The 14,468-nt window shown below is 42.6% G+C and overlaps 1 protein-coding gene across 2 annotated transcripts; it reads right to left on the bottom strand.

Annotated features, from left to right (window-relative positions):
- Nucleotides 1-7,172: 7,172 nt before the first annotated feature.
- On the bottom strand, nt 7,173-11,335 carry LOC307086591 (cytokine receptor common subunit gamma-like). 2 transcript variants are annotated; one of them, XM_079751847.1, is made up of 9 exons: nt 11,313-11,335; nt 10,271-10,346; nt 9,691-9,781; nt 9,316-9,485; nt 8,926-9,062; nt 8,460-8,628; nt 8,256-8,361; nt 7,872-7,950; nt 7,173-7,644 (listed from the first exon to the last, which is right to left on the bottom strand). In XM_079751847.1, exons 1-9 carry the CDS (start codon nt 11,316-11,318, stop codon nt 7,468-7,470), a joined length of 1,011 nt encoding a protein of 336 aa, XP_079607973.1. In that variant the 5' UTR covers nt 11,319-11,335; the 3' UTR covers nt 7,173-7,467. The 2 variants fall into 2 exon arrangements, with proteins under 2 accessions (XP_079607973.1, XP_079607972.1); XM_079751846.1 differs by lacking the exon at nt 11,313-11,335 and adding an exon at nt 11,097-11,245.
- Between the last annotated feature and the right edge of the window lie 3,133 nt (nt 11,336-14,468).

The raw sequence follows: 14,468 nt of genomic DNA, 5'->3' as shown, positions 1-14,468 counted from the left end.
GCCTCACAAGACACGCCTGTTACCCCTAGTTACTTATTACTAGTTACTTCTGTAAATTGTAATGAAATTACTTTACTAGTTACTGCATTTGAAAATTAACTTCACTACTTATTACTTTACTTTCCCGTTTCTTGATTTACTGTAGATACATGGACAAACATCATAGCCCTATCATCACTTAGTGTTTATTGTATAAATCTATACAAAATAGCTTATAAAACCACATGAAAGAAAATTATCCCTGTCTGCACAAAGAAATGCCTCACTGTAAAATCCACAAACAACAGGATAAAGTAGGCTATGGTGAGGTCAATCAGTAGCAACACACAAGTTTCTAAACACTGGCTTTGGGAACATAAGAACAAAAATGAAGTGGTCAATGAAAAATATAAAAAGGTCACTTTATCCCATACAATTAAAACAGAAATGCACTTACAGGCTCCTGGGATCCACCATCTCGCCCAGGACCTAAAGTGGGCGTCCAGCAATTGCTTAAACAGACTCCAAATTGGTTTGAATACAGTCTTTACCGTATTGTTGAATATAAACATAAGCATGCTGTATACACTGTATATTATATATACGTAAATACTGTCAAGTCCACTTACCTCATGTATATAATCATCCCATATTTATGCCAGAATCTTTACAACATGCACCCTTGCAACAAACATATTTTTTATTATATTATAAAAATTATATATATATTGTGAAAACGAGCCTCTCGACTCACTCCCATTTGAGGTTATAGCGGTTATTCAGCCAGCAACTAAGGTTTACGTGGAAAATAGTGAATAGAGAGTCATCTTCCCGCATCCCAATCAGGCAATGAAGTGGTACATTTCCAGGCACTCGTGTTGCCTGGGGTTCGAAATGTTTGAGGACCCAGGACGTGAGTGAGGGCTGTCAGTGTTTGTTTATGCCGTGCAAAATGTATGGATTAACGGCAGAGAATGGGTTATGGAGCAGATCGTGCCCTGTACTACGAACCTCGCTGAACATACCCAGGCTTACTTGGGAAAGCCTGGATCGAGAGATATGCAAGTCGCGATCAGAGTTAAATGGTACTACGAAGCTCACTTAGGATTTGATTAGTCGAGCCAGGTCTTCCGCTTTAGAATCAATCGCGTTCACGTGAAAGGGGCGTTTATCGCGTCATTTTACTCACCTTTACAAACTGGATAGAGGCGCGTTCGCTCTCCTGGTGATAACGAGACGGCCCGCCAGTGACGACGCTCACGCTTACGCGTGTTCCCGACAGTGACCGTTCATGTGCACTTGGGAAACAGCCGGTTGGGAATCTAGAAGTTCTTCACAGCAGGGTTTTTTTATCTGATAAAAACCAGTCAGAACTAAACAGAACTTAGTAGGATCAGTTTCAAGTTTGCATGCCGTTAAGCACATGCCGAGAAGCTCATCCAGTATTGCCACTGTATGGAAGGCAACACCTCCCCTTATCTAGAGCTGGCTTACCAGTACACAACGTTTAAAACTGAGCAAAGTCATGCCAACAGACGTTACAACGTCAATCAATAGTAAAGTATGTGATATGATGGTTGATTCTTTTATATTGAGTAAGACGCTCATGTTCAGCCATTTTCCTTTCACTAGTAAACCATATTTCACCAACTGGGCAACTCTGTTATAGAAATTTGGCCCGAGTTGCCAAACGGAAGTAGAATCATAACAGCGTCACGAGGTGTCGTTCACGCGAACTTTCTGACGTCAAGAAAATGTTTTCCCCATAATTTCCAGTAATGTGAACGCACCATAGATCAAGCAGTCTTCATAAATGTGCATAAGTGAAAAGATTCTGCATATTGTCTATAAAATAACTATGCCAAATGCAGAATTGTTCGCCATTAATCCCAATAGAATGATGATGATGATGATTTCAAAATGCATGAGTAACGTCCAACCTGCCTTATTCTATAATTTAGGGAATTCACTTTAAATACACCCTACGTAAGAAATGTATCGCATACATTCAACCGCTGAGAGGTAGCTGTGGTAGCATAGTGGATTAGTATAAGACCCGAACGCCGGCGACCAGGGTTCAAATCTCACCAGTCTATCATCATGACTTTTACCCCCTTAAATGTGGTGCCAGCACGGCCTTGAAAATATGGGTTCAAGTTTGAAATAAGCACAAAAATATAATTCCATAACCTTTAGTAAATAAGTATTCCATATGCATGAGAATTGGGACTTTTTAAAGGAGCCATATTATGGCGTTTTCACAACAAGTAAACATAGTATTTGAGTTTCAGAAAACATGTTTTTGAAGCTGTTTGCTGCAAATAGCTTTTAGGAAGAAAAATCTTGCCTACCGCTAATCCCCTCTGTTTCAGTCCCTTCAGAATGTGCTGTTTCTGGTGTCTGTGGCTTTAATGCAAATGAGCTGCTGCCCATTGACCAATAAGCTGTCTGGCACTTTCACAACAAGTAAAGACTCGTAGTGGGGGATATCTAGGCCATGGTTGAGAAGAATTGGCGGAAAGGAACTTTGGCCTTGACTCTCTAAAGTCCATGAACTGCGACGTGGAGGAGAAAGGGATTGTACTCCGGGAGATGAGCTGCCGAACTGCCGCCGAGCAACCGCACCAATCGAGGGACCCGTCCACAGCCTGCTAAAACAGCTGCAACACCAGGCTTGGCCGCTGAGCCCTGGTGGATTGCGGAAGAATGCACTGCTCCTGGGGGCCTGGCTCCGAGGTCCACGGGAACACCCAGTAATGGTGACACCATTGTCAAAGGAGGGGCTAGGAAGCTGCTCACACCAATGTAGCCCGATAGATTTAGCAGAAATCCTGCTCCCGACCAGGCCCCCAGGAGCAGTGCATACATCCTAAATCCACCAGTGCTCAGCGGACAGCCTGGTATTGCAGCTGTTTTAGCGGGCTGTGGACTGGTCCATCGATTCATGGTGTCCCAGAAGTAGATATCCCAATTCACTCCAATAAAAGTGGGGAACAGGAATGTGTCTCTGCCAAAAAAATCAATCAATCAATCTAAGGCTCATTATTATCTTTATACCATGTACTAATAATATGTAAGTTTTCTCTTTTCAAAACGCCACCTCAAGCGTTTTATTTTATTGATGTATTTTTTGCAGGAGAAGGAAGGGTGGCAGCTGAAAAGAGTCGTAGTGAAAAAAATGTTGTATCGGTCCGGCATAATAATTGTTAAATAATAATTGTTGTCCAGATGGCAGGAGGAGTGTAATTTAAAGATCACATATAGAGAATCATCGGGGGGGTTATTAAATTATACTTCCATGGTCGGTAAACAATGCGACTGTGCTCGCTTAGACCTCTCGCTTATGATGCTACAATGCTACAATGCTAGTTAACTAGAATATTTCTACATCGGGCACGTAATGCACTAGGGAGTGGCTAGGCGCCCATGATACGGAAGCAAGTCTCTCCTTGATGTTGCCCTGTGCCATTGAGCAGTTGTCATAGGAATGAATGGGTGCCATTTTTTAATCCGCTGTCCTTTCTTTAATAGATCCATGCTCCCGACCAGGTTTGGTTGATATCATAAGTCGCCATGATGATACAGCGACGCTAAAAGATGCGTGAATGTGTGTGTGCGTGTTGATCAGTTACATGTCCCCGGTAGTGTCAGACGTATACGTGAAAAGGAGTGGCTGCCTTTTCACACATTCATATTACATTTATATATTTTTACACATACTACTGTAGTGCCTGTTCAAAACGTGTCTGTTCAGAACGGACACCGCTTGCCCTGCCTGGGGCCTGCTTTAAATGAAACGTCCCACTGTTCACGCGGGGTAGGCAAACACCAAAGCCCCTTTTATAAACCAGATAAACATTGTGTGATAATGGCGCACATGGTAAATGTATAATTTATGTATAAAGTACACATGTTTACATTACAAAGGAGCTCTTCTGAACTTTGTCTCTGGTCAGAACGCAGTTCGGGTGAACAGTAGATGTAGCTGAGCTCATTGAGATAAAAAAGTCAGTTGAAACTGGAAGTGAAGTGAAAAAATGCATTCAGATTTTGTTAGCTGTTTTGATTATACATTTCCTTTGGTTTCCAGTCCCCTTTGCTTCTTTCTTAATTTTAGAAATTTTCCCTCACTGTCCGCTTTGCGTATAAACTGTTTAGGGTGTTAGTCAAAAACTTGGTTGAAACAGGAAGTGATATCTAACTTCTAAAAGTTTAGTCAAAATGTGGATAATAATTTTGTGTTAAATATGCAGCCAATAGTAGGTTGAATATAGGTTGCATCATAAATAACATGTTAAGTTATTTAACAGGCTAATGTTTCATTGGTGAACTCAATCAAGCTCCGATGACGGCAACAAGAATCTGGGGTAGAGTCTGGGGGGTGACAACTCTTTCCAATATTGTGAATTTGGACTCCTGTGCCAATTGTATACAGGGATGCAAACACATGTATGACAAAAAAAGAGAGCGCTACCCAAAGTTGGAAAAAATATGACGGCGTAATATCCTATTAACATGAGAAGGCCTATGCTATATGCTTTAATAAAAAGGAAATTCAATTTAGCATACACTGCTTCATAAGAGACAGAAGGACAGACAGCACCAGCTAATCTTAAGCAAAAAGATTGCGTCTTACCTTTATCTATGTGGCAGTGATCTCATCCGGTGGTGTAGCCTACCACATCCACTTAGTCAAACAAGTTATCGAAGTTATCAGAAAACTAGTAGATAGTTGTCCACAGCTTCTCCATTGAACGACTTCTATGGTAGCTCTACGTGTGCATGCGCATCCAATATTTAACTATCTGTCGATGCGATGGCAAGGGCTGTGATTGGTCCCCTAACAAAATCATTTCCGGAATCACTTTTCTTTAAGTAGACGTCTCGAGGGGTCTTAATCAGACCACGGATTGACACCTGTACGCACGCACACACGCCCCCCCCCAAAAAAACAAACTCTTCGGATCTGCACGAACCACACAGGTCCCCAAAATCTAGGATAAAAAAGCGACTCGCGCCAAAAAGCGCGCCGTTTGCATGTCTGTGTATAGACTGGGTAGCCCCGCCCATTCTGCGGGCGATTTGAGTTCGCCCTGCACAAGGGTCTGGAGAAGAATAATACGTTTTTGCGGGAGCCAATCACCAAGCTGGCTTTTTCCCTTGGCGCGCTATTGGCTAGTTTAACACATTGACGACAGGGAAGAGACGGCAAGCAGCCAATCACGTACAGAGTCAGTTGAACTAGGCCCGTTGATCAAGCCTCTTGTGCTGTAGAAAATGACGGCACTTTCCCCAGACCAACGTGCAATCTACGACTGAGCTTGGTCTGGCAATAGCCAGAATACCAATTGTAAACACTGGGCTTCAATGTTACCTATAAAACCTTCAAATGGTAGCAAAAAAATATGTTCCATCTCACGCATACTGACCTTGCATAGTTACATGCATCACTCCAACGTCCCATGAGCCCACGCTAGTTTTAGGATGTTGGGATTGTTCACAGGGTCCACGCCAGGGGATGTCATTATCAACACAAATATTGATGACCAGTAGTGCCTCCAGAAAATATTTTGTTGGGGTGCACTCACTGAGGAAATACAGTAAAGGATTTATTAACATGATGTGCTATACTGTCAATGTAGTTTCTATAACGTGATTTCACTCTCATCGGTTCTCATTCTGCTTGACCTGTCTGCAGCATTTGACACTGTGAACCACCAGATCCTCCTCGCCACTTCCGCCGAACTTGGCATAGCTGAATCTGCCCTTTCCTGGTTCACATCCTACCTGATGAATCGCACTTATCGGGTAACATGGAATGGCTCCTTTGTCCAAACCTTGCACGCTTGATACTGGTGTCCCTCAAGGCTCTGTACTGTGGCCTCTTCGGTTCTCCCTCTATACCAGATCTCTGGGCTCTGTAATTACATCCCAAGGCTTTTACTATCACTGCTATGCTGACAACACTCAGCTATTCCACTCTTTTCTCTCATCTGACAAAGCCCTGATTGCAACACGCATATCTGAATGTCTGGCAGAAGTCAGCACCTGGACAACTGCCCATCACCTGAGGCTTAACCTCAACAAGACTGAGCTCCTTTTAATACCAGGGAAAGATTGCCCACACATGGACTTACTCGTCACTGTTGAGAACATCACTGTATCTCCTTCTCCAACTGCCAAAAACCTTGGTGTAGTGTTGGACAATCAGTTATGCTGCACCGCAAACATCACTGCGGTGGCCCGATCCTGCAGATTTGCACTTTACAGAATCCGAAGGATCCGGCCCTTCCTCACAAGGGAAGCAGCTCAGCTTCTAGTCCAATCACTGGTCATCTCCCGCCTCAACTACTGCAACTCGCTCCTGGCTGGACTCCCTGCCTCTGCGATTAAACCCTTGCAGCGCATCCAGAATGCGGCAGCACGCCTCGTGTTCAACCTACCAAAGTTCTCACATGTAACCCCCCTCTTCCGAGACCTCCACTGGCTCCCTGTAATAGCTCGCATCAGATTCAAGATGATGGTACTGGCATACAAGGCAGTCGATGGAACTGCCCCTGCCTACCTCCAAGCATTAGTAAAGCCACACACCCCAGCTCGATCCCTCCGCTCAACTACCTCAGCTGGACGTCTGGTACCGCCATCGCTAAGAGCACGCAAAGGTCGATCAGCGAAGTCACAATTTTTCTCTGTTTTGGGACATCAGTAGTGGAACGAGCTCCCTACCGATGTCAGGATCGCAGAGTCGCTCACCAGCTTCCGCAAAGGACTCAAAACTCACCTGTTCAGAGTTCACCTCGACTCTGCATAGAAACCAACGCACAGCCACCATCGAATGTTGTACGTCCTGGCACTTGTACATTGCACTTATTCAAGGTACTTAATTGTGTAGCATCTACAGTAGCTGCTATCATCGCTTTACACGGTGAATGGGTTAGCCTAGCGATTGTAATACTTGCACTTGGTTCTATGAACATCTTTACTGTATCAACAGCGATATATTGTTTCACTTCTTATGACAAATGTACTTATTGTAACAAATGCACTTATTGTAAGTCGCTTTGGATAAAAGCATCTGCTAAATGCCCTAAATCTAAATGTGATTTAGTAGAAATGACTAAGCAGTGTCCAATTAGTAGTTTAGAAGGGGCATCGTGGAAAGAAAGATGAAATGTAGACGTAGAATTGTTTAATGGTTTTATATTGGAAGAAATTTTGAGATTGATCTAAAGACATACATCACTAAACAATGTTACATACATAAATGTACATTCTCCATGCCAGGGGATGTCATTATCAACACCAATATTAAAGTAACATATATATTGCACCATACAACACAGTAACCCTAACATGTATGACTTTAATGTAGGTTGATGTAACCAGTCCCCCATGCGTTTCAACAGGAACAGTGGATGTGTATGCAGTACGGGAATAGAAAAAAGCTCCTGCAGGTTAATTAACCGGGAGCCGGGCCGAGGAATGGATTCAATTGGTGGCAGCTAAAGATGCACAGCTACCGGAGCTGTGGTCAGAATAACTCTGGTCCGCAGAGCTCTCGCTGGTGCTCTGTGGATTACGGCTGTACTCCCCAACAGAACAGACGCGCTCAATGTAGTTCACCTTGAACCCCTCCTTGATGCCTTTGGAGATGGGTAGCCACTCCTTCAGAATTGAAAATGAAATTATACCTTAAATATACTCAAATGCATTTGTTGTTTGAACGTGGGGGGGGATTTAGACTTTCCCCGCCTCTTAAATCATAATATTATTGGTATTGGTCCAGTGATGCGATTACATATACAATATAAAAATGTGCCTTTGCTTTTTTATTCAATTCATGTATATAGCAATATTCCCTTTATAGACAGAAGGCCTTTATTGTTACTAACCTCTACATTGTCTTCAGCCAGGATTTTCGTCAGGTTCTTGCCTGGGTCTGGGAGAACGGGTATCAGAATGACTCTGATCCTGCACAGGAAACATTGACATGTTTAATCATCTTTGTTTTTTTTAGGTATGATTCACCTTTATTACTTATGTGTGTCAGTCTTTTCCCACGTTGGAAAAAAAAAAACTTATTTTTTGATGCATTCCAAAACAGGTGAAAAGAAAGGCAATCAGATATAAATTGTTTAGGGTGTTAGTCAAACCAAAACTAATGTTTGCCTCGGTGAACAACGTCCAGGGCACGGAGCTATCACTCAAAATGCCACCATGCTCTGTCGGTTGCACACAGTGTGACTAACATCAAATGTGAAGAGAGATCAACGCACCTTTCGTGGCGCACCAAGATGATGACCAATATGAAGAAGATGATTGTCCCGACAACATAAAGGATTGTTGTCTGCACGGGAGAGTAGAAACTCGGCTTATTTGCGACTGACAAACATACATAAAAAAAAGATTAAACCTTTCTCAACCCATCCAGGGAACTGATGGCTATCAATTGTTTGGTTGTGGCCCACTTGTCTTCTTACCTGTGCCATGGGATTCTCTCATGGACCCCCAGAATACTGGTGTGCTCCAGTCACTCCAGAAGTCAGATTTTCCACAAGTTTCGCCTATTCTGCCCCTCACCTGCAGCTCATAGAGGTAGCTGTTGGAGGGCAGGTTGATGCAGTAACTATCTTTCTGGGTAAGGATAGTCTGGCCAAGGTATGAGGAACAACAAGGCAAAGAAGAAAAGGAGTAGCGGGGAAGACATTTTGGAGCAGGGAGATAAAAATATAAATGATTTGAGATGGAACGAGATGCCTTTGTTGCACATGTACTATCGCTGGTGGTCGGACAGATAGTCATGAAAGTAATTTGTGTATTACAAAAAGGATGAATGTGTTTAATTATAAGATGGCCATGCACATTGCTGGACCCCAAGGTGAGTTCATGGTAACATCCCATCATCCCAATGTTTGTATGCATTCATTAAATATAACGAGTTTATACCTTCCACTCCTTTCCGTTGATCCTGTGGCGAACTTCGCACTCTATGCAGTTAGTATTGCAGGTATGATTCCAGTAGTACCACAGGTTCAAGTCGGAGCCATTCTTTACAGTTAAGTTGACGGGGGCGTTCAGTTTGACTGGTGTTGACACAGAAATATAGAATATATGGTTTAGGTTTTTGTTACGTCGTTTGTTGTAGCATTTGGTAAATCAAATGTGGCAGAGTTTGCATTTGCCAGTATTATGTATGGAATATTTTCTGACAAAGTAATGCCCCCCCCCCCCCCCCCCAATTGTAGCCCACATAGCTCTTGTTTTGAGGGACCATCACATGGGAATCTATTTGGTCATAAACACATTCAAAACATTGTATGGGTGGGGGGGGCATACCTTTTGACTTAAGTTCATGGAACTGCTCAAAGCTCCTGTTCCCCAGCTTCAGTTTGGTGGTGAACTTAGAAAATCTTTGTGTAATAAGGTTCAAATAGGGATGATCACAGCCCACGATAGTGCTGTTCTCCAAAACATAGCTGGCACACTCCTTAAAACCGTTTTCAAACCTGAGGGTGGAACACAAATTCAACAGGGAACACAGTTGCAATATAAATATGTGAAAGACGTGGACGATGATGATGATGAATACATTAAAAGGCTAAAGTAGGTGTATGGGGAGGGTTTGTTTTATTTTTCAACATGCTGTGGGTCAAAATAAGAAGCCAATTTGACGTATTTTGTGTGCTGAGAATCCATCAGGGCTTAACTCACCTGCTATAGAAGGTGTAATTAACGACTGGGGTGGCAGATCCATTCCACATGCATTGAACATAGTCCACGTTAACCACCAGACACTTCACATCTGACACAAGAGGGAATGAAGGGAAACAAGGGCTTATGTTGTTTCTGTATGTGTGAACTTACCAATTCCATGAAAAGTAAAGTTATAAAATCTTTAGTATATAAATGCACAAACAACAACAGTAGGGCAATGTACTCGAACATTGCTTACAGAAGCAAACTAGGACAGGAATACCCATATAAGGAACAGACTGGGGAAGTGGGCATGAGATGACGTTAAGGGGAATTCAGTGGAACTTGCAGTTGAAATGGTTACGGTATACATGGATTTGTTTTAATATTGGATATCTGATGAATAGAATAGGTAACATGATATGTATTTTTTGGACTTAACTGACAAAGTATCCTCATCAATAAACCATCAGTATCGATGAGCAAAATGTAGACATATAAAAAATACAAATAGGTGTGTGATGTGAACCTAAACAAGACAGGACTATTAAGCGGATGGAAAGACAAACAAAACAAAACAAAAGTAAAAAAGACTTACCGGGTGGTTCTTCTGAAAATACAAGGCCAGTAAGGCAGACGAGAAGCAGACCTACAGCCATACTGTTACCAGTGTTCTGTTTAAAGGAAATGAGGTATGTAGTTTTGTCAAAAAAAGAAAGGCTCAGATCATCATTTCCTGTTTTAACGTCTCATGGTGTGGTTAGGGGTTTTTTGGTAACCTGTGAGTGGAAATGCCTGTGTATGTATCTCCCTGAAAACATGGCAGTTGCCAGCTATGGGGACACCAAGGTACTAGGGGTGTAACGGTTTTTACGGCTGGGGTTTATGTATGCTGTTTGTTTGTAGGCATGTCTTGTTTGGTTCTGTTTTGTGGTGCATTTGTCTCCCTCCTGTCACTTTTCTCAGATCTACCCCTGGTTTCAGTCACAATCATTCACCCCACCTGTTCTTGATCAGCAATCAACTTCCCCTCACCTGATATATAGTCCCCTTTGTGTTCAGTTCGGGCGGCAGTTTTTGGGGATCAATTGAGGACAGGAGGATACCCCACTACATCTTGCGTGTGTAGTGGGGTAGTGTGCACCACCCACTGTAATTTTCGGTGCCTAGCACCTGTCAAGGGGGGCGGATGGGTTATTATTTCTTTTTGTTTACTTTGGTGACACTTTTAGCCCTCCTTGACCCCTGGGTTGCTTGTTTTTTTGTGTAAATATAACCGGTGTGCCCGCACTGCTACTGTTCATGAATGGGCGCACATCCGTTAACGGATATAATGGTCTGCGATGTGTTCGGGGTGAATGCGCTGGATGGGTGGAAGGACGGCTGGACAACAATGGAGGATGGCTTTTCTCATTTATTGTTACCTGCATGAGCCAAAGAAAACCCTGTCACTGCATGTAAACGGTCGTAGACAGGACCGCATTCCCTCCTCCACTCAGATAGATAACAGCATTCTGACAATATATAACAATAACATGAAAATAAACAAAATAGCATGATGAATGCAATTGACTGCACTCCCACACACATAAACATGACCAGCATAGATAATATACACAAAACAGATAAAACATTCATACCTGCATGAGCCTGTTGTGTTCTTGAAGAAAGTAGTCTAATCCGGATCGCTTTTAACTCACTTTATTTGTTAATGTATTTCGGTATGGTAACTATGAAGCAAAAGGAGGGGAATTGTATGGACACGTGTGTGAGCGACAGCAGGCCTTTGTACCTAACTCCCTAGTATGGACTGCCGGATGTTTCTGATCTCGTTGGCTTCAGGCCCTGCTTTAATACCGAGTAGGCGTGGCCTATATGACGTATCGGTTTCGCCCTCCTCACCTGTCTAAAGGTGCTGCCCTCTATGGCTGGAATAGTTATTGCAGCTTAAAATGTCGGGTCCTGCTTCCTAGTGGCTATGTGTGGGTAGCTTTATGTGTTTAAAATACGTAACAAGCCAAAGAAAACCGTGTCACTGCATGTAAACGGTCGTAGACAGGACCACATTCCCTCCTAGCAAACAAACACACGGGGAAACCCTGTAGTAGAGGTGGTTCGGTCGCGAACTGATTCGTTCGAACGAACGAATCGTTACAACGAACGATCCGAACTGGTTCTTCTCTCTCGTTCGCGTCGGTCGTCTCGTTCGCGTCGGTCGTCTCGTTCGCGTCGTTCGTGACTCAGAATTGACTCCTCCCAGACCCACGACTCGCAGACAGTTCGTTCAGGAAGACGAGGGACCGAGGCGACTCACGGCACACACTGTTGCTTGCACTGCACCAGGAGCAGGTTATAGTTATAACTAGGCTTTACTTAGTTAGCTTCAACGATACATGAAGTAAACATACTTGGAACGTCCATGTAGGCCTACGCAGCAGCACTATGCGCAGGTGATGCCACATGATATGCCGCAAGGCATATCATTATTAACTAACGCATTATCTCTGAGGTGAAGTAAAGCCTCAGGAGTCTGACTGACTCAGCTGCGAACCATGCAATGGGTGCATTGCATGATGCGATTCACCGCTACCGGAAACTGAAACTGGACTGAACCGGAAACTGGGCTGAACGAACGAACGAACGATTCGCGAACGACTCATCTTGGCGAACTGACTGACGCGAACTGGTTCACGTAAACGAATCATTGAATCCACCTCTACCCTGTAGCACTCTGACGCACATGTATACAACAAAACTCACAAAAAGTGCATTTGCAAAGCGTTAGCTGATATATCAGCGCTGTAGCATGTTCACATACTTAATTCCTAACACGTTAAGTTACACATTAAACATTTTCATTGTCTACAAAACAATTTACATGCTCAAATATGACGACAAATACAACAACATACCTCCACATAGATAACAGCATTCTGAGCTTGGCACTGCATACACGTCACTAAACACAGACTTTTCTTAAAGCGACAGTACAGCTATAATAAACACATTAACATAGGAGTTGGAACAGGTTACAAAAAGGTACCTTGAACATAACTTAAACACATACTGGTTCATATTAATCAGCATTTGGTGACATTTCAACAAAACTAAAACACGTCGTTTCACCCTGGTTACATAAATAAATATTATTGGTTGATACCTGGTTTCACGGTTTTGTGTCATTGCACCCTCACTCTACGTCTGTTGCCTTATGTTGCGCCCTTCTAATGAGCCACCACCAGGGGGCATAACACGGTACACAAAAGTCACGGTTCGGTACATATATTGGTTTTTAAGTCACGGTACGGTACGGTTCATAGTTAAGGGGAAAAGATTTAAAAACTGCTTGTTTGTCAACGACGGAGAATTGCCGTAGATCAGCAGCAATTAAAACACCAATAAACTTGGTTATGGCATTTGCATTTCTGAATTCCCAGACAGGGGTTATGGAAATAGTGTCGTGAGCTGGGTTTGCACAGCTCGTTTTTTTCCCACAGCAACAGTGATAGTAACACCTGGATGGTGCTTTTTCAAATAAGTGTGCTAGGGATGTGCATTTCTGGCAAAAAATACAATTCGATATTCGCTGAGAAGTATTCAAATAATGTTCGAAAATCACTCAATCAAGAACCCCCCACGCACGCACGCACCTCGAATATACGCACACACAATGACACAGGGAGAGGCTAATATGATTTGTATGAAATCAATCTGTTTATTTCAACAACTGCGTCATCAATATTCAACATCAAAATTATTTCAACGTGGGCTTAGGCAGATAGACCTACATGCACCGAAAACGGATCGCTATTTATTTATTTATTTATTTATTTATTTATTTATTTATTTTACTGAACACAGCCTGCATGACGGTGAACTAGACACGTCAAAAATATAACTTCACACGATGTGTCTTTTTACAATTTATTTGTTACCAGCATTCGTAGTGTTGATCAGCAGAGAAATAGTCTGCCAAAGACGTTGACGTCGCTTAGCAACCGAGGACGCTATTCACCACCGGAAGTTGTGAAGGCCCATGCAAGTCAACGGAGCGCTCAACACCATTGAGAAAAGCCGTGTAATAAAAAGCAATAGTCACATTCATTATTCGATATTCTACTGACTCCAACTATTCGACTATTCGACGATCGTTGCCCGCTATGTACGCCACATTTACGTACCGCGGTACACCTCTAACCGCTCCGAAGTGCCTGTACCATGACGGTTCGGTACAAATACGTGTACCGTTACACTCCTACAAGGTACTCTGTAGTATTGTGTACAAATACACTTACAATGTTTTACACTATAAAAATAAATAGAGGCATGAATGGTGAAGAATTGTCGCAAGCAGCAGCGTGTACATAGTGATTGTGGGCTTGTTCAGCCCCCACCCCTCCACCTTTTGTCAGAATGACATGCGGAAAATAAACACACACATGAAATACTATCTTTGCAACGATCTGATAAAGTAGAAGTGAGAAAGAAGGTAAACTTAAAGTTATATCAGGTAACATTTCTGCATTATAATGTTAAAAAAAACTTGAGTTTTAAGTATCCTTATTGTTATACCAAAAAAATACGTAGTTTTATTCAAAGTAAAGGTCTGTTACATTTGGTCGAATGTCAATGTCGTCCTAATCTAGTAGAGAAATGCTATTTCAATATCATTCTATCTTACTACGATGTGCAACTCAAAAACAATTCTTATACCAGTCACCAAGCTTTCTGTGTTCAAACAGTAGCAGCTGTGTTTGTACATTAGAATAGTAGTACAAGAACAGTGTATATTTACC

The sequence above is a fragment of the Pollachius pollachius genome (assembly GCF_949987615.1).
Source record: "Pollachius pollachius genome assembly, chromosome: 15".
Lineage (NCBI taxonomy): Eukaryota > Metazoa > Chordata > Actinopteri > Gadiformes > Gadidae > Pollachius > Pollachius pollachius.
This window is presented reverse-complemented; position numbering and strand designations above follow the sequence as displayed.

Coding starts and splice junctions, on each gene's coding strand:
- LOC307086591 (XM_079751847.1), bottom strand. Junction 9,486..9,690: donor AATTACACCTTCTATAGCAG/GTGAGTTAAGCC, acceptor TTCCACCCTCAG/GTTTGAAAACGGTTTTAAGG. Junction 9,063..9,315: donor CCATGAACTTAAGTCAAAAG/GTATGCCCCCCC, acceptor TGTCAACACCAG/TCAAACTGAACGCCCCCGTC.